The sequence below is a fragment of the Brassica rapa genome, chromosome A03, assembly GCF_000309985.2.
Source record: "Brassica rapa cultivar Chiifu-401-42 chromosome A03, CAAS_Brap_v3.01, whole genome shotgun sequence".
Lineage (NCBI taxonomy): Eukaryota > Viridiplantae > Streptophyta > Magnoliopsida > Brassicales > Brassicaceae > Brassica > Brassica rapa.
In genome coordinates, this window is record NC_024797.2 from 17,736,986 (window position 1) to 17,761,469 (window position 24,484).

Sequence of the window (24,484 nt, forward strand, 5' to 3'; positions counted from 1 at the left end):
TGTAGGGCTATCTAAAATGGGTCTTTTGAATCAAGTAATCGTAAATAGGCTCAAATCAAACCACGCCAACCCGGAAAAAAATAACCAGGATCCGATTACCTAATCCGACGTGTTCTGGAGTGTTCTTGCAATAACAAGACAAAAAAACAATCCATCCAACGGCCACGATTAACTCGAAGCTTCAAGAGCAAAGAGATCATCACTGCACTTGCTTTATATTTAGCAAAGAAAAACAAGCAGAAGCGCCATTCTCCAGAGCGAAACAACCAGATAAAACCTATTCTCTCCATTCGTCTTCCTTATTCGGAACAAACTCTCCGGCGGATATCAATCTCAGCTTCTCCGTCGTTCTACCTTACGGTGAGTGTCCTTTTCTCATCTGTTGTGCCCAATGTTTCAGTCCATGTAGTGTTTGGTTCGACAAGAAGTATTAAAGCACTGTTGCATGAATGAAACACTCACTAGTGAGCTCTGAGATTCTGGAATTGCATTGTGTCTTGTCGACAATAAGTATCAATTATTAGTACATTAACGAAACTAGTTTTTGGAAAAAAGTTTTGCTTTTTACATTTGGGTCTATGCTTTGTTACATAGTTTGATTAGCTAATGCTAAAATGTTTGTGGTCATATATTTTGACTGGGGTCTTGTCTGACTGTTTGGTTTACTAATGTTTATCTGACTGTTGGGTTTTTCAGTGTGACAATGGCATCGACTTTCACTGCTACGTCTTCACTTGGCTCCTTGATTGCTCCCAATGCCCTCAAGTTTCCTTCAAGCACATTTGGAAAGAGACAGAATGTGTGCTCAAGAAGAACCCATCCTGCCATTGTTTGTGCAGCCAAGGAGTTGCATTTCAACAAGGATGGTTCTACCATAAAGAAACTTCAAGTAAGAATCTGCGGCGATAATTAGGATTCGTTTCTTTTTTTTCTTTTTTTTTTTTGGTTTCTAATTGCTCTGCGTTTTATTAGACCGGTGTTAACAAGCTAGCCGACCTTGTCGGTGTCACACTTGGACCAAAAGGGAGAAACGTTGTCCTTGAGAGCAAGTATGGATCTCCAAAAATTGTTAATGATGGTGTCACCGTTGCTAGGGAGGTATGAAGTTATTGTCTGTTTGGTAATTATGTTTTAAAATAGCTTTTGTAAGCTTAAGTTTTTCTTGTGGTTAGGTGGAGTTGGAGGACCCGGTTGAGAACATTGGTGCAAAGCTTGTAAGGCAAGCAGCTGCAAAGACCAATGACTTGGCTGGTGACGGTACAACAACATCCGTTGTTCTTGCACAAGGTTTTATTGCTGAGGGTGTCAAGGTTTGTACATTCTTCATTCATCTTTCTCTGATGTAAACTCAAAAGAACAGTATAATAGTCTGAAATTTTGTATTTCTTTCAGGTGGTGGCTGCAGGTGCAAACCCTGTATTGATCACCAGAGGCATTGAGAAGACAGCAAAGGCTTTGGTTCACGAGCTGAAGCTAATGTCCAAGGAGGTAACTTTCTTCTTGGAACTATCTTTTTGATATGTCAAAAAACCGTAGCTAGAGGATCTAATGGTTATGCCATTGGAAACATAGGTTGAAGACAGTGAACTTGCGGATGTGGCAGCCGTTAGTGCTGGTAACAACCCTGAAGTTGGAAACATGATTGCTGAAGCAATGAGCAAAGTGGGCAGGAAAGGTGTGGTAACACTTGAGGAGGGTAAAAGCGCTGAGAACCACCTTTACGTGGTGGAAGGCATGCAATTTGATCGTGGTTATATCTCCCCATACTTCGTTACAGACAGTGAGAAAATGTCTGTCGAGTATGATAATTGCAAGGTAATTGTTTTGTGTTCACAGCTACTGTAATGATACTGTGATGATAGGTAGCTTAATGAAGCTTTGTACTGTGCAGTTGCTTCTTGTTGACAAGAAGGTTACCAATGCAAGGGACCTTGTTGGTGTTCTAGAGGATGCCATTAGAGGAGGATACCCAATACTGATAATTGCAGAAGATATTGAACAAGAAGCTTTGGCTACTCTTGTTGTTAACAAGCTTAGAGGCACGTTGAAGATAGCAGCTCTCAAAGCTCCTGGATTTGGAGAGCGCAAGAGCCAGTACCTTGATGATATTGCCATTCTAACTGGAGGTAACTGATGTTTCTGTAACAAAACCTTTATGTGGGTAACAATTAGAATCATTTCATTGTTTAAAATCTTGTTGGGGTTTTGTGGGTGCAGCAACTGTGATAAGAGAGGAAGTTGGTCTTTCTCTTGACAAAGCTGGGAAAGAGGTTTTGGGTAACGCCTCTAAGGTTGTTCTCACCAAGGAGATGACGACCATTGTGGGTGATGGTAGCACACAGGAGGCAGTGAACAAGCGTGTTGTACAGATTAAGAATCTTATTGAGGTATGTGTGAGATAAACTGCAAATTAAGACTACTTTTTGTATGTCGCTTTATTGTGCTTAGAAGGAAATGGTTGATTGGTTGTGCAGCAAGCGGAGCAAGAGTATGAGAAGGAAAAATTGAATGAGAGAATTGCAAAGCTTTCTGGTGGAGTTGCTGTAATTCAAGTATGTTTTTTCACATGATATTGTTTACTTTATACAAATTTTAGTGATCCTAACTAGAGTTCATGCATATTGGTTAAAGGTTGGCGCACAAACTGAGACAGAGCTCAAAGAAAAGAAGCTAAGAGTTGAAGATGCTCTTAACGCTACAAAGGTGATTTTCTTAATCCAGCTAGTTGGCTTATACATGATTTTGTTATTCTGACTAGTCATGAACTATCTTAATCATATTCTTATCGAGTTTCAGGCTGCGGTTGCGGAAGGTATTGTTGTTGGTGGTGGTTGCACTTTACTTCGTCTTGCAGCCAAGGTTGATGCCATCAAGGATACCCTTGAAAACGATGAAGAAAAGGTAAGCAGTGAACCCAAGAACTTTGGATTCAGTGCACTTTGCTTTCTCTGACTTAGTTTCTAACTATTCTTGAGTATATAGGTAGGAGCAGAGATCGTTAAAAGAGCCTTGAGTTACCCTCTGAAGTTGATAGCAAAGAATGCTGGTGTCAACGGAAGCGTTGTCAGTGAGAAGGTAACTGACATAACGTTAAACCTCCACTCATGTACAGCTCTTGAGCTAAGTAAGCTGGTTGACAAAACGTATCTATATTCATTACAGGTGCTAGCTAACGATAACGTGAAGTTCGGATATAATGCTGCAACTGGGAAGTATGAAGATCTGATGGTTGCAGGAATCATCGACCCCACAAAGGTCAGTTTTTCACAACACACAACTCTGTTTGCTGAACGGTTTGATGATAAAGTTCTCCATGAACATGAGTGAGTTTATGCATTTTTCAGGTTGTGAGATGCTGTCTGGAACATGCCGCCTCGGTTGCAAAAACGTTCTTGATGTCTGACTGTGTGGTTGTTGAGATCAAGGAGCCAGAGCCAGTTCCTGCTGGCAACCCAATGGACAATTCCGGTTAGTCCTAATACATTGATGGAAGCTTGGACAATAGCATCAAAACTCATGTTTCTGCATCTCTGAATCTTATTGACTTTGGCTTGTTGCAGGATATGGATACTGAGATACACCAGCCGGATTTGCTCTTGAAGATAGAAGAGATAAATGAACGAGTAGCTCACTGGGATATGGATTACTTTAGCTTGCAGACAGTGTGCTAAGTGTAATGATTTTTTGAACCAGAGCATAATGTGTATCTTAGATATCAAATTTGGAATCATTTTGAATAAATTGTGTCAGTGTAGTTCTTCAAAATGTTGACGTCTTAAACGGTAACATTAAACAAGTGTAGTAGAAAGCAATTCTTTTTACTATCCTAAAACCGTAACAATGTACTACCTTAATGTATAGCAAAAGCCACAAGAGGAACAGGGCTAAATCTCGAGCGAGCTTCTTTACCTATCATCATCAGACAAAACTAAACTCAACTGATCACAAGAGCAAATCCGGCTTGTGTATCTCAGTATCCATATCCCGGTGAGCTACTCGTTCATTTATGAGGAGAAGGCTTAGAGAAGCAGATGAAAGAAGGGCACTGGATCTTACACAGCAACACCCTCATCAAGACATATGTTGGATCTTTGAAACACCCGATCACCAATCTTGTCTTATAAACAATAATTAAGTAAAAAAATTGTAAATTTGTAAATATAACATATATGTAATAATAAATATTTGTAAATTATGTCCGTATGTACAAATAAACACTGTAATCTCTACTAATAAAAGGGAGCTTTTGAGGCTCCATAGGGTGTCCACATCAGCGAAAAAAATTTCTCCCGAAAGATGACACGTGGCATAAAATATAGTTTTACATTTTAATATTACTAATTTTCGAAAATTGTAAAAAATATGTAAACATACAACATAAAAAAATGGAAAAACTACATTAAACATATCTCTACTAATAAAAGGGAGCTTTTGAGGCTCCATAGGGCGTCCACATCAGTGGAAAAAATTTCTCCCGAAAGATGACACGTGGCATAAAATATAGTTTTACATTTTAATATTACTTACTTTCGAAATCCTTACTAATAAAAGTGACCTTTTGAGGCTCCATAGAGGGTCCACATCAGCAAAAAAAACTTCTTCCGAAAGATGACACGTGATATAAAATATAGTTTTACATTTTAATATTACTAATTTTCGAAAATTATAAATAATATGTAAACATACAGCATAAAAAATGGAAAAACTACATTAAACATATGTAAGATTATCATTTTTCACTTGAAAAAAGACGGCTTATCTCCATAATGTAACATTACCGTCTTATAAAAAAACAAAAAACATTATATATAATTTGGAAAATAATAAATATATGTAAACATACAACATAAAAAATAGAAATACTACATTAAACATATGTACGATTACCATTTTACATTTTTATTTTTTTAAAAATAATATGTAAACATACAACATAAAAAATGGAAAAACTACATCAAACATATGTAAGATTACTATTTTTCACTAAAAAAAGACGTCTTATCTCCATAATGTAACATTACTATTTTGTAAAAAAAACATTATATATAATTTTGAAAATAATAAATAATATGTAAACATACAACATAAAATATGAAAATACTATATTAAACATATGTAAGATTACCATTTTACACTAGAAAAAACGGCTTATCTCCATAATGTAACATTATCATTTTATAAAAAAATAAAAAAACATAAATATAACTATTTGACTATTTGTCCAAGTTCTTCTATTAAATATTACCGTTTTACATTAAAATGAAAAAATACATTGAGACTTAAAATATAAAATATAAAATATAGATATTAAATAAATATAAAGTATAAGAAAGAGAAATAATAAATATATAGAAAAATAAATAATAATTAAATATTATAAATATATTAATATACGAATTATATATACAATAATAAGTAAATGCACAATTTTAAAAAAATGGAAAGAGTACATTAAATATTAAACATCTATCTTAAAATGTAAAATATAGATATTAAGAAAATAGAAAGTATAAGAAAAATAAATACACAACTTAAAAACAATGGAAAAAGTATATTAAGATTTAAACATCTATCTTAAAATATAAAATATAGATATTACGCAAATAGAAAGTTCAAAAAAAGGAAATACACAATTTGAAAAAAAATGGAAAAATTACATTAGTATTTAAACATCTATCTTAAAATGTAAATCTATCTTAAATTATAAAATTATTAGTAAATAGAAAATATAAGAAATATAAATACACAATAAAAAAATATTAAGTAAATATATAATATAAGTAAATCCCCAATTTAAAAAATGGAACATTACATTAAGATTTAAAAATATATCTTAAAATTTAAAATACAGATATTTCGTAAATAGAAAGTATAACAAATGGAAATATACAATTTAAAAAAATGGAAAACATACATTAAGATTTAAACATCTATCTTAAAATGTAAAATAGAGACATTAAGTAAATAAAAAATACAAGAAATGGAAATACATAAACATGAAAATAAATAATAAGTGAATAATGTAAATATATAATATATGAATTATATATATAATAATAAGTAAATACACAATTTTAAAAAAAAAATGGAAAAAGTTCATGAAGCATTAAACATCTATCTTAAAATGGAAAATATATAATATAAGTAAATACACAATTGAAAAAAATGGAAAATGTACATTAAGATTTAAATATCTATTTTAAAATATAAAATATAGATATTATGTAAATAAAAAATATAAGAAATGGAAAAAGTACATTAAGATTTAAACATCTATCTTAAAATGTACATCTATCTTAAAATGGTAGTAAACTATATTAAAATAGAAATACCACATTAAACAAAAAAAATAAAAATGTGTAGTTTTACATCAAGAAAGTCTCTATAAAACTCATTATTCCATCAACATCAACCTCACACTATCAAGGAAAACTTCAAAGCACTCGAGCAAAAAAAATGGTTCCACCATCAACTCTTGCCGTCCCAAAAACCTTTAATGACCTTCAAAGAGATTTTTTATAACAACGAACTTTTTGTTAGGTGGATTCATTGTTGGAAAACCCGCAACTTCCAAAAGCCAAACTTATTCATGGGAATTGAATTGCTTTTCATAGACTCAAAGGTATTCTTACAATTTTAAATTAATCTAATCCATAATTTTATTGTTAATATTCATAGTAACTCTTTCATGATCAAACCATTACAGTTAATAACCATTCAAGCGTTTATCCCGAAACACTTCCTTTCTCGCCGAATCAGGTATTGATTCATGTTGGTTTAGTATTGTTTTTGGTTTATTAACCGGTTTAGGATGGTCCTATTGTAAATATAATTTAAGTTGGTTTAGCATATATTATGCTTAAAATAACTTAAATTATATAATAGTAATATTATGCTTAAAATACAATTTTAGAGAGTTTTCAAATATAGTTTACAGAACATTATAGGTGATGAATTTAATTTATTAAATTTGTTTATTCCTTAAAACTAAATTTTTTTAAAAACATACTGAGTTATAAATATCAATGATGGATTGGTGAGTATAACATAAAGAAAAAAATATAATTATTTGATTTTCAAGATAAGAAATTCAGCTTTTATTCAGTTACTCAATATATAATTTCTTAATTTTTTTTTTAAATATACATAATTTATATATATATATATATATATATTAATCTTCCAAACTTAAACTATTATACTATATATGAATAATGTTTTTAAATAAAAAGAATTTCTGATTTAAAAATAAAATAAAAACAACAAATGGTATTTTCAAATAATGGATGTAATTTACATTATACTATCATTTAATAAGTATTAGATATGTTTTGATATATCATTATTTTCTATTTCCAGAAAACAATAAATTGTTAAACATCAATATCATCTAGGTTAAGTATACGAACAACACAAATTCAAACATCACAAAAAAATATTTACATAAACATTATAATACAATGACTTAATCAGAAAATACAATTCAAAAAAACAATATTCAAAAGAATAGTTATATACTTAATATTTAAAAATCAAAGATATTTTTGCTAAAATTGTACTTACCTGGCTAAGGAGATCGACCATCTTTTTACGGATCGATCGATTGTTTAGCATATGGTCGATCCGAAAATACTCTGCAGTTTGATTAAATATCTAAAACATTTATTCCAACACTCAACAGATAATTTTGCTAAATATGATAACTAGATAGCCAACAAAATTCCAAAAAAATATTTAAATAGTAAAAAATATGTTAATTTAATGTGTTAAAATTTAAAAATAAATTTTAATTATGACATGCATCTTAACATTTATATAAATATATATCATAACCTAAATATAAATAATTTAACAACTTAAATTGAAAAAAACATAAAAATCCCGGGCGTAGCCCGGGTTAATCCCTAGTCTCAAGTAAAGATAACGATGAATAAAATTTAACATTTATTCAGAAAAAAATACTAAATGAACTCATTTATTTATCAGTATATCCACCTATACATGAATAAGGTCGAAATTATTTTGTTTTATTATTTTCACAATATTTTTTAATTTTATTAACATATATAAGAAAATTTAAACCAGATAATACTAGAAAATATGATAATATAAAATATTAAATTATATTAATAATAAAAATAAATAGAGTACTTATTTTTAAATAGTTTTAAATATTTAGTTTTCAAACAACATTTGTTTTGGAAAAGAAAAGAAAAAAGATTAATGGAAGGGCCTTTCAAGAAAATAGCCCATGGGCCTCTGTTTCTATCGACAGGAGAAAAGGATTGTACTAGAGGTATATTAAACTCCTTACTAAGTTAATCAAGTTGAAAAGGAACGCAAGCGACAAAGAACATTCGGAACTCCCAGAACGAGAAGATGTCTACTGGTGAGAAGTTTGAACTCGGTGTAGCTTTGAAAGGTAAAGCTCTCTCTCTCTTCTTCTTCTTCTGGCATTGATTTGAAGTTGTTTCTTGTTGTTGTGCAGGTAAAAGGATGTGTGTAACAACGAACAAGGGATCCTCCTACCAGGGAATCCTTGAACAAATTACTGATTGTGCTTGTCATGGAGCATCGCTGCTGCTTCGCGACGGCACAATGCAGTATTTTTTGGCATTCAGCGATATCAAAGAGATGAAAGAAGAAGTAAATATTGATAATGAAATTTGGTAATTGTTTTCAGTTGGTTTTAAAATTGGCATTTGAAATCTTAATGTTTGTTTCTGTTGGCTAGGTGGAGTTGGAGGAAACACTCCTGGTTAGTCCCGAGACTCTGATTCCGTTGATGGAAGCTTTAGACAATTAACATCAAAACCTCTTGTTTCTTCATCTCTGAATCTCTTTTGACTTTGTCTTGTTCCAGGATGTGGATACTGAGATAGACCAATGAACATCCTAAGACGAGAGTAGCTCACCGGGATATGGATTACTTTATCTTGCAAACAAAAGTTTATGTGCTAAGTGTAATGATTTTTTTTTTTCTAACCAGAGCATTATGTGTTCTTAGATATCAAACTTGGAATCATTTTGAATAAATTGTCAAGTGTTGTTCTTCAAATTGTCCATGTCTTAGATGAAAAGAAACTGCAAATCTCCGAAACACAGAGCATATAATAAAAATTCAAAAACTAAAGCTTCTTGAATTTGAGTGAGAAAGAAGTTCACTAACTATGGTCAAAGAAACAAGTGTAGCAGAAAGCAATTTTTCTTACAATCCTAAAACCGTAACAAAATGCTAGCAAATGTAGATTGGCTGATGAACACAACTGCAGATTCTACTATATGTATGTACTACCTTAATGTATATGGATTCCAAAGATAAAGCCACAAGACAAACAAAACAAGCTTCTTCACCTTTCACCATTGCCTTATCTCCAGGTAAAACTGAACTCAGCTGATCACAGAATAACGCAGACACAGCTTTTATCGCCATCATATCTGATATCATCTTCTTCACTGCAAGTTAAATGAAGTATCAGACAATCAACTAACATACTGAAAAGATCATATCAAGAAACCAAAGAAGCTGCAAGCAAATATCAGACTAAAACCTAGACTCGAATTCCCGGACTTCAGCAAGTTCTTTCCCCATCAAATCCACCCACTGTACCTTCTTCTTCTTCTCCATTATCCCACCATCTGCTGAATCTAAAACCTCCTTCTTTGTACTGCTTCTCAGGATCTCCCCATCACTATGACCTTCCTCTTCTTCCTGTTTCTCCTCAAGGGTACAGTCTTCTTCCTTCTCCTCTATAACACAATCTGCTTCACTAACCTCATTCAACAAACCATTAACATGGTCAACACCTTCTTCTACATGTGCATCAACATAATGATCATCATCATTGTCATCAACAACGGTAGTAGCGGAAGACGCCACTTGAGGAGGCCTGCTCTCCATCTCTGCGAGCCTGATGTGTAGATGTGAGGAGACGGCTTAGAGAAGCAGATGAAAGAAGGGCACTGGATCTTACACAGCAAAACCCTCATCAAAAACTATATGTTGGTTCTTTGAAACACCTAGTCACCAATCTTGTCTTTGATAAAGTAACAAAAATGTGCTCAGATTGGAAAGAAAACAGTTATGATTTCTGAAAAGAACAAAACAGCAGCAAGGGGGGTTCGAGGAAGAGTTAATAACCACAGTACATAAACATCTCCTCTTAGATAGAATCCAAAGACCATTTAATTATAAGTTGATCAGATGAGAAACAGATAAAAGTATAGGTAGGGACCATGCTAGGAAAAGGACAGATTCCAGTTGATCAGAGTCGTCAGTTTTTTACTGTTGGTTCCTGATTGTTTCACCCATCAATGTCATAAACATCACATGTTTATTTTATTCGGCTTATAGTGACTTATGCGAGAGTATCTGCAATGGTGGAAGTCAACCATTGTCTGGATTCTGTATTACTAAAAATGGGATTAAACTGGACGAGCATCCAACATGATGTAACTTTACTTTTTTTATGTATTATTATATGTCTCTCTGTTTCAAGCACTCATCAAGAAAAAATAATTAACTGGATTTGTTTTGCTATCTAAACGTGTTTGTTACACCTGCTTATTCCAACTTCTTGATTGAGAAAATAATCAAAAAGATACATAAGAGATGGTGAAGCTACAACCATGAGGGGTTACTGCGGAATTTTCAGAACAGGAAACGCAATGACGTCTCTTATACTAGCGGAGTTCGTCAACAGCATCACTAGCCTGTCAATTCCAAGCCCCTTCAGAGAAAACAAAGAAACAATAGCAGTGAACTGATATAAGTACTCGACCATACAAGTTTGGTTTATGTTTTTGACTCTGAAAATTTACTGTGTCGTATAGAAGAAAGATATAAGTACCATTCCAGAAGCAGGAGGCATTCCGTATTCCAGGGCAGTGAGGACGTCTTCGTCAAGGGTCACCTCATAAGAATCCTCATCATCATCATCATCCTCTTTCTTTGTGGTTTGTTCAGCTGCTGCTCGCTTTGCGTTATGCTGCCTAACTTGCTCTTCCAACCGCATCCTCTACCATATTTAAACTCAAATCAATTATATGACCCAGTGTAGTACACACAAAGATAACTAAAAAGCAGATAATCTACTATGTTGAATGTTACTGGAGAAGACACAAAACTGTGGGAATGTAGAAGACTGCATCAGCCCATTACCTGGTCCACGGGATCAGTTAATTCAGAGAATGCGTTTGCCATTTCACGGCCACAGATGAACAGCTCAAATCTTTCAGTCAAATTTGCATTACTGTTACAAAAGGGTAGTTCTCATAAGTCATAACACAACTTTACCCGCGATGTGGCTTGGCTAAGGGAGATATTTCGATTGGGTAGTCCAAGACAAATGTTGGCTGCACAAGTTTTGGCTCTACAACAACTTCAAAAACCTAGAAAATCATTAAAACTTATTTCAGCACATAAATCTGATGGTAAGTTATCAGCTGAAGAAGCTCTACCTAATTAAGAAGATGGCCCAGAGAAGAGCAAGCTTTAACTCCAGATTTGTCCTTGGGCTCAAGAACGTCTTGGAGTGCCAAAAGAACCCTGTCTTTAGCATTCCTGAGTTAGAAGGTAGAGATCTCTCCCAAGTGAGTTATGATACGTTACAAAAGGTCTAGGCTCCGGCACCACCAGCTGCTCCCTAGTTTTCACATGTTCATGAAACCAACTCTCATACAATGAGTTAAATATTAAGGAGGCATTTGAGAATGAAGGTGTATGCACACAAACCTGAAGAACCGGAGTTTCAACCTCTAAATATCCAGAAGACTCGACTGTCTTGCGTATCTCAGATACAATCTACTAAAACAAAACATACGATCAGCCCTTATTGATCCGCGTAAGCGAAAACAAGTCTAACTATCTTATGATAATGTTGCAGAAAGATATACATTGTGAGCTAAGCATTTCGTTTTAGAGATTATGCACAAAAGAGACTAGATGCTTTAGTGAGAGTTTGAAGATTTTAGATAACCTACTTTTCCCTTTGGCGGAAGACATCAGCCACTTCAGGATTAGCAATCATATCCACATACCTAGCAATATCAAACACGGTTAGTGAAATGAAAATAAAACTTATTGAGCATTCAAGATTTAGAACCAAGGATTAACAAAGAGAGAAGACAGAGCTCACCGTTGGCGGTAACGTTTATCAATATCATGATATTTGTCTGGCAGTGGGAGGAGAGATTTTATGAGGATCGAGAAAGAACTCACACATGCATATAGAAATCTCCCCTGGAAAGTTCATAGACCAGAGAGTCAGTACACAAACCCATCAAAAATGCTTCTCTAAGATTCACCTTTCTCAGTCCTCTTCATTGAGCCACTAGCACCCAATATATCATAAACGTTCAAACTGATCATCTCAAAGCCGTTAGGCTCCAAACTGATCATCTCTGCTTTGACTAGTTAATTGCTGCTGTGGATAAGTTGACTATGACTGTTACATAAGTGAGTTGGGCTTTTAATTAGTTGGGCTTCTTATTTCTCAAAATTTTAAAGTTAATAAACCGGTTCAATTTTTAGAGAAACCGGTTATTGCTTGAGAGAATAAAAATTAACTACTTAAGGGAATACAAACTATGCTAAACGTAAAAGAAAAAAAAAACATGTTCTACATGAAGAAGAAAGAACATTTATCGAAATTTGTAATGTGATTCCCAAATTGATCAAAGAGTAAGGTGTACAAATCACAACTTTCATATTTGTTTTATGAGTGCTTGAATAAAAATGATACAGTACTATCTAAAATAAAATGTAAATTTTATGAGTTTCAGGCTGGTATTAACTCGAAGGGGTTAAACTCAAAACATCAGTAGCCCAAATGGGGCTTAGCCCAAAAAGTTAAGATTGTATGATTAAGTCTGAAATTTTGAGTTGTTTTCTTATAAAAAATAGAGTAATGATGTGATACATATTGCATTATATAGATCATGTTCGCCAACAATAGTATCCAAGATTAAAAACTTTCTAAAAGGTAAAATAGATGACATAAGAAAATTCATGTAAATTAGATAATTGGAAAGGTTATAAAACAAAAGACAGTCCTAAAAATCAATTGAATTCAAACTTCACCAATGTTCAATTTTCAAATTGAACGAGGACATTGTAGTAATGCACTAGCGGATAAATTTTTATATCCGAATCTTAAAAATGAAAAAGATTTCATGATAAAGTAATTTTCTTGTGGATTGTTATAAAGAGAGCATTTCTTGTGCAACTAAAAATGCATATATATGGAACTATTTTGCTAAATTTTTAAAAAGTGTTTAATAATTGACTTTTTAATAATTGACTTTTTAACAATTTTTAACTTCATTGTCTTGTCATAAACATCATTCATGGATCAAAGAAAAAAGCACCAACAATCACACTACATAGAAATGTCTTAAAAAACTTGTCGAAGTGTAATGTAATGAACCCAGGGCCACCAACCTATAGCAACTACGTCAGATGAGATAAGATGACCAAAAAGAAAAGAAAAACGCATGCAACTTCATTGTCTTGTCACAAACATCATCCATGGATCAAAGATAAAAGCACCAGCAATCACACTACGTAGAAATGTCTTAAAAACTTGTCGAAAGAAAAGACTTATGATGTCCACATGGCGTGAATGTTTCTCAAGTCTCCCAGATCTGTGTAGTAAAGTGAACTTAGATATAGGCCTTTCAGTTTCTCAGTGTATCTAGCGTCTTTAGACTTTTTTGCGTCGTTCACCATTCGCAGTAGAACCTTCTGCAATTCCGCCCAGAATGCGGAGTAAACACCGAGACAACGTACTTCCCAGTTGGTTTGTAGATGTGATTAATACAATGTTTAAGGTTAGAGATGTTACGAAATTCTAGTCATCGGATCAGCTCGAGCAAATTCATGAAGCAGATCAGCCACTAAAAATGAAAAGGATTTCATGATAAAGTAGTTTTCTTGTGGAATGTTATAAAGAAAGCATTTATTGTGCAACTAAAAATGCATATATATGGAACTATTTTGCTAGAATTTTCAGAATATTAAGAAGTGTTTAATAATTGACTTTTTAACAATTTTTAATTTAAATCTATACATTTGGAAACTACTTTTGATAGAATAATACTTGATAAGTTATCAATTGGTAACACTCTCTCGGAGGTAACTTTTATATCTCCAGGATTTAATGTAACATCACTTGCCACTTGTTGCAAAATTAACAATGTTTATGTGGAGATCTATCTAGCGTTGCTTCCAATCTTAGCCAGAAGTGTGAAAAACTTGCTGTCTCGGCTTTAGTGGAGTACGAAGCCCAGACGGACGTGATTGCCCATCTTGACATATTCAAACAACTCTTTGCCACAGCTTACTGTAACACTGGAGTCTCCTTAGAAGTTCAGCATTTTGGAGATACATTTGTCTTGAGTCATGAGTGCGTTTTTTTACACATTTTTCGTTTAGTTTTATAAGTCTTGTAATTTCCTATGAAAAGTCATGTTATATTGTTGTCATGCAGACCTGAAGGAGATAAAACGGTGTACAACTTTTCTTTTGGTTGGCTAGATATCCTTTTTTATATAAAACTAAATAAATGAATCACTCTTATTTGATTTTGGTTGTTTCGGCAATTTTAAAGATTTTTGGTAGATTCACCACAATGTTTTGGTCAATCATGATGTTTTTATAGAATGGAGATGTATTCTTGGTTGTTTCACCGAGCATTTGCTTTAGTTTACTCTTTTTTTTTGTTATTTTGTGTCATTAAAAAATTCTAAATTGTTAAAATAGACAGCATACAAAAATCATTGAAATTAGATAATTGAAAAGGTTATAAAACAAAAGCCAGAAAAAAATAGAACTGCATTCAAACTTCACCAACATGTGATAAAGTAGTTTTTTGTGGGATTTGATAAAGAGAGTATTTAATTTGTTGTGCAACTAAGGAGTCTAAAAGATTTGGAGACACTGAGAAACTAAAATCTCTTTATGAAAAATTAGTGAGGCATACACTAGGTCTGAGCGACTTGAAAGAAATGCATGACTTGTGAACATCTTGCAATCCTAAGTGATGTTCTACTATCAATCCTATTAAAAGAGCATCTTGCAAACTACTCGGTGTGTCTTGTTTTTTTGTTTTGTTTTGACTTCTTATTGCCGACTTGTTCAACGGCCTTATTCAAAGATTGACAGTTTCGTTGAATCTTCAATGTTTTTTTAGTTTATTTATTTGGTCAATTTTCAGACTGTTCATTGATTTATTGTTGTTAAGCTTTATATGCTGGAATTGCCTACTGTCTCAATCTTGATTCAACATTAATCAGTTTTCAGCGGCCTTATTCAAAGTGTGTCAATTGCCATCGCAAACATGATACGAGTTCAATAAAATCGATGAAGAAATGGCTTGATGCAGTGATAGTGATGTAGAGCACACGATGTAACATTTAGTCTCTTGAGATTATTATTATATTAATAATTTAACAGTAAAAATGAACATAAATTAGAAGATAACACAAGTGAGAGCACTTTTTCAAAAAGTATGTTGAGTCGCTTGTATACGGATTCTCTTAATTCAATCAAATTAAGTATAAAGAAAGATTAACACATCACTAATGTATTCACAATCCTCATGTTCATTGATCTTCACTTCCTTTTTCTCTTCTTTCTTTTCCATAACTGTTTCGGTTTTCGATACCTTGGCCGGTTTCTCATTTGGCTGCAAACAAAAAATGAGCAGAAATTTAAATGAAGCTACACTCATATACAACCAAAAAGTGATGATAATTAAAGAAACATAAGAGAGCATAAAATAAAAAACGTACAGATGTATCTATGTTTCGTATCAAAGAAGATAGATAATTTCTATTCTTTGATGTAGCTATCAAATTTAAATTTATTAAAATTATGTTAAAAATATCAGAATTTGCATTAAATTAGGGTCTAAAAGGCCCAACACCGAGTATATCGAGTAAACCATATGGATACAGACAGCGAGACCTATAAGTAACGTGTTCCTCAATCAACCCTAAATCCAGAGCTGCGTTTTTTCCTTTATTCGATTCATTTTTAGTTATTTTTTTTTTCTTTTATGGTTTGCAACAATAAGGATAAAGGGTGCAGTGATGATGGATTTATGTAATCTCGTTAATCTGAAATATTTATTGAGGATAAATACTTCCCAACCATTCATTCAAATACTGAGCACCTTTTTTCCTCTTTGTTTTAAACTTAATATATTGTTCTTGACGTTGCACATAGTTCTTCTTGGAAGCTTTTAGATTAATTCTAAAGCATAGTTTCGAGGATTTTATTTGTGCGTAAAATGAAGATCCTATCTGCTTGAGTAATCTCTCTGTTATTTGTTAACTATAGAGATACGCTCCAATGTAATAGGATCACATCTGTATAAAGCGAACTGTTCAACTAGTTTCTTGATGAGAAATTTTTAACCTGCGTGTCATTGAACAAACTAAACTCAATTGTAAAGCAGGGACTTAGAATTCTGATAATAGCTAGTGAGCTTAAAGCAATAACTTTAATTACTATACTATACAAGAAGCAATGAACATAAAGCAAATGATCTGTTTCTAAAATTCAATAATATTATCGAAGGAGCTAGAATCTATCTGGAGAAATAAACTTTCAGTTAATACGGTACAAGTATCAAAACATTGACCGGAACCGGTAAAAGTGACTGGAACCGTACGGTACAAGTAAAACTTTACTTCAGAGAATCCAAAAGAAACCTAGCCAAAAGTATAGCTTAATGAATCTGCTGAGAGCCACTATAACAATTACAAATCGGTAAATGAACAAGAAGATATACACACTTGGGGGTGAATCCTTCTTTGGAAAATAGAAGTAAATGTACAGTCCCAATGGAGTTTGTTTGGACTCACAAGACTGTGTTGATGTGAAGTGCTTTGAGCAGAGATGTTGCCATTTGCTTCACAAGAACTTGGCCTCCTGAACGCTGTCCATCACGTCGTTCTTCTATCAGATTCTGCAGTTTCTGAGGGAGGTCGTTCTCCACAATCAGCTGCTTTGGCTTTGGGTGGTGCTCGTACACAGCCTGTTTCACAGCATCAAAACCAAACACACTCAATACACTTAACCTGCACAATAGCATTAAGGCTAATAGTATGGTGATTCATTACCTTGATAAGTTTCAGGAGATTAAGTCTAGCTATCGCATCTTGATGGTCTAGCCTTGAAATAAGCAACGGAGTCAATCCATTTACAGCTAATGTCTTGTTGATCCGAGATGATTTCCTGTATTCAAGATTGACAAAGATTAGACTCAAGAAGTTGCAACATCACGTGTACTCCTAACTTAGCTTTATCAGAGGAGAGATACATACGTTATAATCTTCAAGAATGGCTCCAGTATGTGCACAAAGTGTCTCTCAGGGCAACTCTGGAAGAAGTTAACTAACTTCTGAATTGCCTCGTTCTTGAGTAACGCCTGTTCCACCTTGTGGTTGTTGTCATTGTCTTGCGCCAAGCAAACAGCGATTGAATCCAAGGCTATCACGGACCAGTATTCATCATCTAGCAAACTCAGGTAAACGTCCAGACCACCGTGAGCTCTTAGCTGCTCTCTTGAGTTCCGAGATGCATGAGCCATATCACACAGAAGTGGCAGAGCATATTGTTTTAGAGGAGAATCGGACATGATGAATAGCATCAGGTGAGGTATGATTCCGTTTTCAGCCGCTTGTTCCTGCCTCCTCTTGTTTATCTTGCATAGGTTGAATAGAGCACTAAGCACCTACAATATACAATGATAGTTTTAATAATCACACTTCAGTCTTTCAAATAGCATACTGAACAACAAGCTGTAACCAACAGATAGAGTAAATGCAAGTAAAGGAGGTAACCTCATGATGGATCTGATAAACAAGATTCCCCTCCTTAAGCTCAAGGTTGGGAATCAAATGCTTAATTGCATCTGCACGCTGAAGATTCTCCAAGCAATTTGGATCAGTGGATAAATGATTGGTGCACTCCAGTATCTGAACAAACCAAAAGGCAGTGTAAGCATGCAACCTGAAGATTCTGTAGGCAGAAATGTTATAATAAAACAAAAAAATGAAACTTCATAATGTTTTCAAGTACCTTTAGCAGAATAGGAGGTTCCACACGGTTGAACATCTGGAAAAGACGACTGAGTAAGCTTTGGCTGCACATGTATGATTTGACTGTTGTATCAGCTCGAGCAAATTCAAGAAGCAGATCAGCCACTTTCTCCAAGTATTCCCTTGCAACATCTGCACTCTGCGTAGAGACCATATGGGCAAGAAAACCAGATGATGTCGCACTTCCAGGTCTAGCGTTTAGAACACCAGAGCCTGACAGTACTCCAGATGCTGTTTGAGATGCAATCCCAGACGTAGAAGCGACTCCTTCACTAGAAACAACCTTCTTTGCCATTGTTTTGCTGGGATACTTAAGCTGAGTATCAAGATTTCCATTTTCCTTTCCGCGTCCAGAGACCTCTGAAGAATAGGAACAAACAAAAAATCATATAAGTGCCTACCAATAGGAACAGTCTTGCTTAGTTAAAAAAACTATGAATCTTACCTGCAAATTCAGCCATCAGAAAATCAAGATCTCCGTTGTTTTTCTTTTCATTTGATCCATGCAGAAGAGGAAACCGACTTTCATGTCTATCTATGCCAGTAATGTGCTTAACATAATCCAATTGACCAGAATAATGTCTTGAAGGAGGTTCTTTCTCCAGCAAGCTAAGCAAAGGCCTAACTTGTTCTGGCTGAGCAACAGGAAAACCATTAGAGGCACCCTCCGCCAGCTTCTGAAGCTTATCTGTCGATGTCCTATTAGCGGAGAGAGATAACCGATGATGTTCTGTGCCTGAACCATCTGCTGCAGCACTGCTTAATCTAGGCCTATCACCATCTGGTTGATGGATATCTGATCTTTGAGAGTTTGAAGTTGAAGCATGAGAAGGTTCTTCACCACCCACATGCTTAGTTTTCAACGCATCAGGGTGGTCAATCACACCGAGTGAGCTCTCATGATGACTGAATATAGGATTGTTAGGGTCAAGTTGACCAGAGCGCAGTCGTGGAGCTAGACCATCCACACTCAATGGGCCCCCTGATATAGAAGCCAGCCGGGTTGCCTCATTCAAGCTATAGAGTGTGTTGATTAGCCTAAGGAGAATCCCATTCTTTGCAGCTATGCGGCAGAAGTCATTTCTTGGGGTGGATTTTTTGAGTTTGAATACTTGCCACATCCCATCAATAGCTAAGTGCACCATCTCCCTGGAAAGAAAAGCTCAAATCAGTAGAATTTAGTAGCACATAAAAAGCGAAAAAGGATTAAAATAAACTATAAGAAAAGAGCTACATCAAGAAATTGGTCAGCTATTAAGAACACAGCACAAATTAGACAGAAGACAGATACAAAGACAAAATCAGATGCTACTCGGACATGTAATAAACCTAAAGCATACCCAAGTAAGGAAACATTCCAAGTCCTTATGATGAAATAATCAATAGATCTCGCATTAATATATGCATTTAATACGATGAAAGTAGTCAAGCATCATAAGAAGATGGTAGACAGTACTCACCTGTATTTGGCATAATCTGGTTCAAGAAATCCCACCAGAATTGGTATTCCACGGCAAGCTATGAACATTTGTAACGTCAATGAGCTGTAAAGAAGGTACCAAATCAGCTCTATGACTTGTAGAAAAAACGAAGAAGCGAAGTAAGAAATATTTGATGACTATTATTACCTTGATTGACAAAGCTGCTGCAAAAAGTAAGCTGCTTCCTTGCGAATTTCTCGAGAACGTTCCCTCTCAGGACCAGCAAAACTCATTACCAAAGGAATCTGCCATATCACTTGGAACAATCAATTTTCATGGGATTTTTTTTTTTGCGACAACAAATAAAAAATCAGATTTGGCTATTTGAGAACACTATGAAAACTTAAGTGATGTAATAAATAAATTGGTCAACTCTACCCAAATTCACCAAGTTAGCAAGTAAATGGAAGGTTAAACTTACGAGACCAACAAGAGAAGCATTTTCCTGGAAGTCTGTGTTATCTTTGATAATTTCGTTAACCAGCTGCAGCACAGAACATGTTACCTGAAAACACCATATAAGATTCATAAACATAAGCTAGTCAGTAATCACATCGAGCTGAGGACTACTAATGATGAAGGAGAACAAAAATAAACATACTCGAGGTTTAGGAATATCGAGTAGATCCATTAGAGGGAGGAAACCATGCTGTGTCACAAACACTGCCTTCTGTTCAGGTCTCTGACGAAACATGACAACAAGTTTCTGACAAGAAGAGACTATTGCATCTTCTGATTCATCTGGCCTTAAGGAGCTCACTAATCTGGTGAACTCTACTGCCTACAAAAACTTAACCGATAAATACTAGGATTTGAAGTCACTAATAAATTGAAACAACTTAAACGGAGTTAAGAAGCAATGGCTTTTCTCCAACACTTAATTTTTAAAAATATCATACTCAGAGAATGACGTGTACCTGCAGAGGAAATAGATTCTCTGCGGGGACTTTTTCATCAAATACCTGCGAAACAAGATAGAAAATATGTTAGCAGTATATTACTACTTGAATGATTAAATCTGCATTCTTGAGACAGAACATACCAAGCCATCAATGTCAATAACATCATCTTTCAAAACACCCATCATTAAGCGGAAAAGGTCACCGCCATCATTTGATTGACCTGTTTCGCCCTCCATTTGCTTCTGAGCAATTGTAGCCCTCAGTTTTGTTGCCAGATCATTCTTTCCACCATCTGCGACAGGAGAATCACCCTGGATGACATTCGATGTAGGCGCTGATGTCGAGGCCTCGTTTGGTTTTCCCTCCGGAACTTTATCCAGTGGTTGAAACAAATCATGCAAAGAAGCATCACCAGGAGGATCACTAAATCTAGTCAGTTCATTCCCACCAACACTAGACGGAGTCCTCACAGCCTTTAAGATAGAAATAACACAGCAAAACATATTTAGTCAGATTGCAAGTCTTCAACTCTGTACAAGGAAGCTATCAACAACCTAAACATATATTCTTCACATAGAGCATTTAGACTGAGCACCCCATTCATCAAGTAAGGATAGTTACTGCACTAAGATCATAATCTTGTAAAGAAAAAAAGGCTCAACAACAAACAAAACCTGTCTCACTATAGAAGCCTCTATGCATAAGAATGTAGAGTTTGTCAAAAAAGGTATAAAACACAGTACATGACTATAAGCCCAGCAAACTGTTTTGTTTTTTTATCAGTAAAGAACGAGGAGCTTATCAATCAACTCAAAACACAGTATACTCCCTCGTGCTTGACCATATTATCTAAGAAAGGTATAGGAAAATAATTAGGTAACAACACAACTAACCTTTCGAAGCCTACGATCTTCACCTTTTTGGCCAACACTATGTGATGGCTGGTCCACGTGGATGGAAGATTCTTTTCCAACCTGCTTTTCTAAAGTATTCTTTCCATTTTTAGAAGATTCCGTCTCAGGATTCTCAGGTATATCATCATGTTCAGATTTCCCATGAAACTCTGATTCATCTTCAGAGCTCCCCTTTACATCCGAAGAACTTTGAAGAGAAGGTTTCTCATGCATAGACAGCGTAGGAACTTGATCTGAACTTAAATCAGCTTCTGAATTATCCGCTCCTTCTTCTCCAAGATCACTGGATGAAGATGGATCTTTCTCAGACCTAAAACTCGCCACCCCTAATTTACTTTTCGAGTCCTGGACAAAGAAAAAGCACCAGATCAGTAACCTTAACAAAGTTCATCTCTAAAATTCTTTAATTGAATCTTCCGGAGAATGACTGATGGTAAGATAGAGTTGAGAAATCTTACAGATTTTGACATCCCAGCTTTTTCTTCTGAAAGGCTTTCAGTTACTTCTTCACTACCTTCAGCATCTTTCTCTGAGCTTGTAGCAGCTTCCTTCATATATCTGCAAAGGATCAAAGAAATTCATTTCCAGCGGAAGCAACTAACACTAGTGCGTTCCCCAAGATGACAAAGATGATATGTTTTGAAATATTCTCTGAAAAAGAAAAGTTCTAACTTTATGGTTCCACTATGCCGAAGTGAAGACTGCAATGCTCGTCTAGAGAACCGTATCCAAGGGTGAGAGAGCAATGTCTTTGCATCAGGCCTCTGCCTGGAATCCTGTAATATGCAAGATACAAATCAGATGTACATACTAGATATTAAGTAAATCAGAAATGATTAAACATTGTTGCATTAAACTATACCTTCTTGAAGCACTGTCGTAGGAAGTCTGTAATATCTGGTGAAAGACTATCCGGAATAGGAGGGTTATCATCCTAACATTGAACCAGAAAAAGGAAATTAGTTCGTCACTTGTTGGCCAACAGCTTTTTAAGGAAAGAAGTTATTAACAGCAAGAAAGCACAAAGAAAAAGTGCCAGGAAGAGACCTAAATTCTATTGATTAAGGGGGCACACATGTAACTCATTAAATGTTGCCAAACCTGAACAATACGAAAGAGGGCTGGCATGGGTTGCAGATCATAGTAAGGGGGCACACATGTAAGAAGTTCGATAACAGTGCACCCAACACTCCAAATGTCAGAAGCAGCACAGACTCCAGACATTTCAATAACCTGAAACAGAAGTTGGGTAATCCACACATAATCAGGTAAAAATTTTGCAAATTAGGAAAACAATATGCATCCGCAAAAACAATAACAAAGCATACTTTCAAAATTTTACTACAAAATATGGATCCGAATATGGTGATGAAGAATAGTGTACCTCAGGAGCCATCCAGTAAGGAGTTCCAACCACTGAGTGAGTGTTCACATCAGCCTCGTTTAGTTTAGTGGCAACTCCAAAGTCAGCAAGCTTCACAAGACCCTGAAGTATGAAAGAGTTAAAGTATATATCTAAGGAAGAAAAGCCTAGAAGAATCTTATGCATCCGAGAATACAGCTGATCTAATAACTAACACAATCCATACGGTACAAAAACACACCTCTTTTGTCGTCAGGATATTTGCACCCTTGATGTCACGGTGTATGACACCCTGCTCATGCAGATATACCAAACCTTCCAAGACCTGTATTCACTCGTGAGTACACAAACGCATAAAGAAACCTAACTCAACCAGATTATATATATAGACCTGAGCAATGTAAACAGCCACCAACGATTCAGGAAAAGGTCCAAATTTATTTGGTTTAATGATGTTTGCAAGAGAGCCATTCTCAACGTACCTGCAACACACATTTTTAAACCTTGAGTTTCCAGACCATAGTTCAGCGAGAACCAACATAAACACACACAAAAAAAAAAACTACTTACTCCAGAATAATGTGAAGGTGAGTCTTTGTCTTTGAAGACCCAAGGTACTTGACAATGTTCTTATGGTTCAAGTTCTGCAATGAAACATCGTATTAGAAGAAAGACTACATCTTTAGCAGCATAACCATTAATGAAGGAAAAATGCCAAATTCAGAAGGTGGTTAATTTGATGTAAATTCACAAATACTTTAACATCAAGATCCCAACTTTATACAAGCCTAGTCAAAGTTAAGACTAAAGAATTTGAAATGGAAGATTGATTGTGGAATACTATCTTCCAAGACGGATGCATCTTTAGCAGCAACAGCATTAATGAAGGAAAAAAAGCCAAATTCAGAAGGTGGTTAATTTTGATGTAAGTTCACAGAAGATCCCAACTTTGTAAACAAGTTAGCTTTACTACATGCCTAGCCAATGAAAAAAATTATAATACAGAAGAAAGAAGCTACCTTCAACAAATCAATCTCTTGCTGGTGAATACGCAATCACCCACATGTAACACCAAAAGGATCCAAGTCAGTTAGCAAGAATACACTAAGACAAAACAAAACAAAACAAAGATGGATAGGTGAAAGCAACAAAACCATGATAGTGTTGAGATCCTCTTGAACAATATTCTCCAAAGAGACTTGTTTAATAGCCACAAAGTCTCCATTCTCCAAGTCCAATCCTTTATACACTCTTCCATAAGCTCCTTTCCCAATTTCATCTCCCAGCATCTAAACCCATCAAAAAAGTTTCAACCTTTTCATCAAAAAGGTTTCATCTTTGAACCAATTTCGAATTGTTAGAGCTAAAAAAAACCCAAAAGCTGAGCTATCTATCATCAAACTTCAAAACCCAGAAACGAAAGCTTACGTATTTATTGTCGAGAGTCTTTGATTTGTGGAACTGAGATGACGTCATTTGCCGAGCCATCCTCTCCCACGACTGATCCTCAAAAGATACCCGATCCAATGAGATGAGAATTAGGGTTTCGGTTTTTGAGGGAATTGAAGGAATCGAAAGACGAGATTTTGATTGAGAGAGAGAGAGAGGTTCAGATGCCAGCTCTTAAATATTTGTGATTTAATAAAATAAATAAAAGCAAAAATGGTCAGAAGAAGAACATAAAAAAGGAAAGAGATACACACACTGTTGACTGTT

General features: G+C 34.9%; 3 protein-coding genes, 1 non-coding gene and 1 pseudogene across 5 annotated transcripts; 2 read left to right on the forward strand and 3 right to left on the reverse strand.

Annotated features, from left to right (window-relative positions):
* Positions 1-115: 115 nt before the first annotated feature.
* On the forward strand, positions 116-9,058 carry LOC103859519 (chaperonin 60 subunit beta 2, chloroplastic). 2 transcript variants are annotated; one of them, XM_033286410.1, is made up of 15 exons: positions 116-360; positions 697-889; positions 973-1,098; positions 1,173-1,310; positions 1,393-1,488; positions 1,573-1,815; positions 1,892-2,126; positions 2,218-2,387; positions 2,475-2,552; positions 2,632-2,703; positions 2,797-2,901; positions 2,983-3,075; positions 3,163-3,255; positions 3,345-3,468; positions 8,864-9,058. In XM_033286410.1, the coding sequence occupies exons 2-15, from the start codon at positions 704-706 to the stop codon at positions 8,875-8,877; spliced, it is 1,773 nt and encodes a 590-aa protein (XP_033142301.1). In that variant the 5' UTR covers positions 116-360; positions 697-703; the 3' UTR covers positions 8,878-9,058. The 2 variants fall into 2 exon arrangements, with proteins under 2 accessions (XP_033142301.1, XP_009135307.1); XM_009137059.3 differs by lacking the exon at positions 8,864-9,058 and adding an exon at positions 3,561-3,824.
* A 62-nt stretch (positions 9,059-9,120) lies between these two features.
* Positions 9,121-10,185, reverse strand: LOC103859520 (annotated as a pseudogene).
* LOC108871129 (lysine--tRNA ligase, chloroplastic/mitochondrial) lies at positions 10,004-16,308 on the reverse strand. Its single transcript, XM_033286459.1, has 3 exons — positions 11,162-16,308; positions 10,851-11,018; positions 10,004-10,730 (listed from the first exon to the last, which is right to left on the reverse strand). The coding sequence occupies exons 1-3, from the start codon at positions 11,201-11,203 to the stop codon at positions 10,638-10,640; spliced, it is 303 nt and encodes a 100-aa protein (XP_033142350.1). The 5' UTR covers positions 11,204-16,308; the 3' UTR covers positions 10,004-10,637.
* Positions 16,086-16,173, forward strand: LOC117133247. Its single transcript, XR_004457070.1, has one exon. It is a non-coding gene; the product is annotated as a small nucleolar RNA U30 (small nucleolar RNA).
* A 285-nt stretch (positions 16,309-16,593) lies between the features above and the next one.
* On the reverse strand, positions 16,594-24,449 carry LOC103859521 (MAP3K epsilon protein kinase 1). Its single transcript, XM_009137062.3, has 24 exons — positions 24,197-24,449; positions 23,923-24,057; positions 23,788-23,808; positions 23,339-23,412; positions 23,160-23,250; positions 23,010-23,093; positions 22,790-22,891; positions 22,507-22,638; positions 22,268-22,339; positions 22,078-22,181; positions 21,864-21,963; positions 21,385-21,750; positions 20,632-20,964; positions 20,507-20,551; positions 20,191-20,370; positions 20,011-20,094; positions 19,737-19,834; positions 19,569-19,652; positions 18,554-19,257; positions 18,089-18,468; positions 17,851-17,985; positions 17,332-17,741; positions 17,128-17,242; positions 16,594-17,042 (listed from the first exon to the last, which is right to left on the reverse strand). Exons 1-24 carry the CDS (start codon positions 24,254-24,256, stop codon positions 16,866-16,868), a joined length of 4,086 nt encoding a protein of 1,361 aa, XP_009135310.1. The 5' UTR covers positions 24,257-24,449; the 3' UTR covers positions 16,594-16,865.
* Positions 24,450-24,484: the final 35 nt, after the last annotated feature.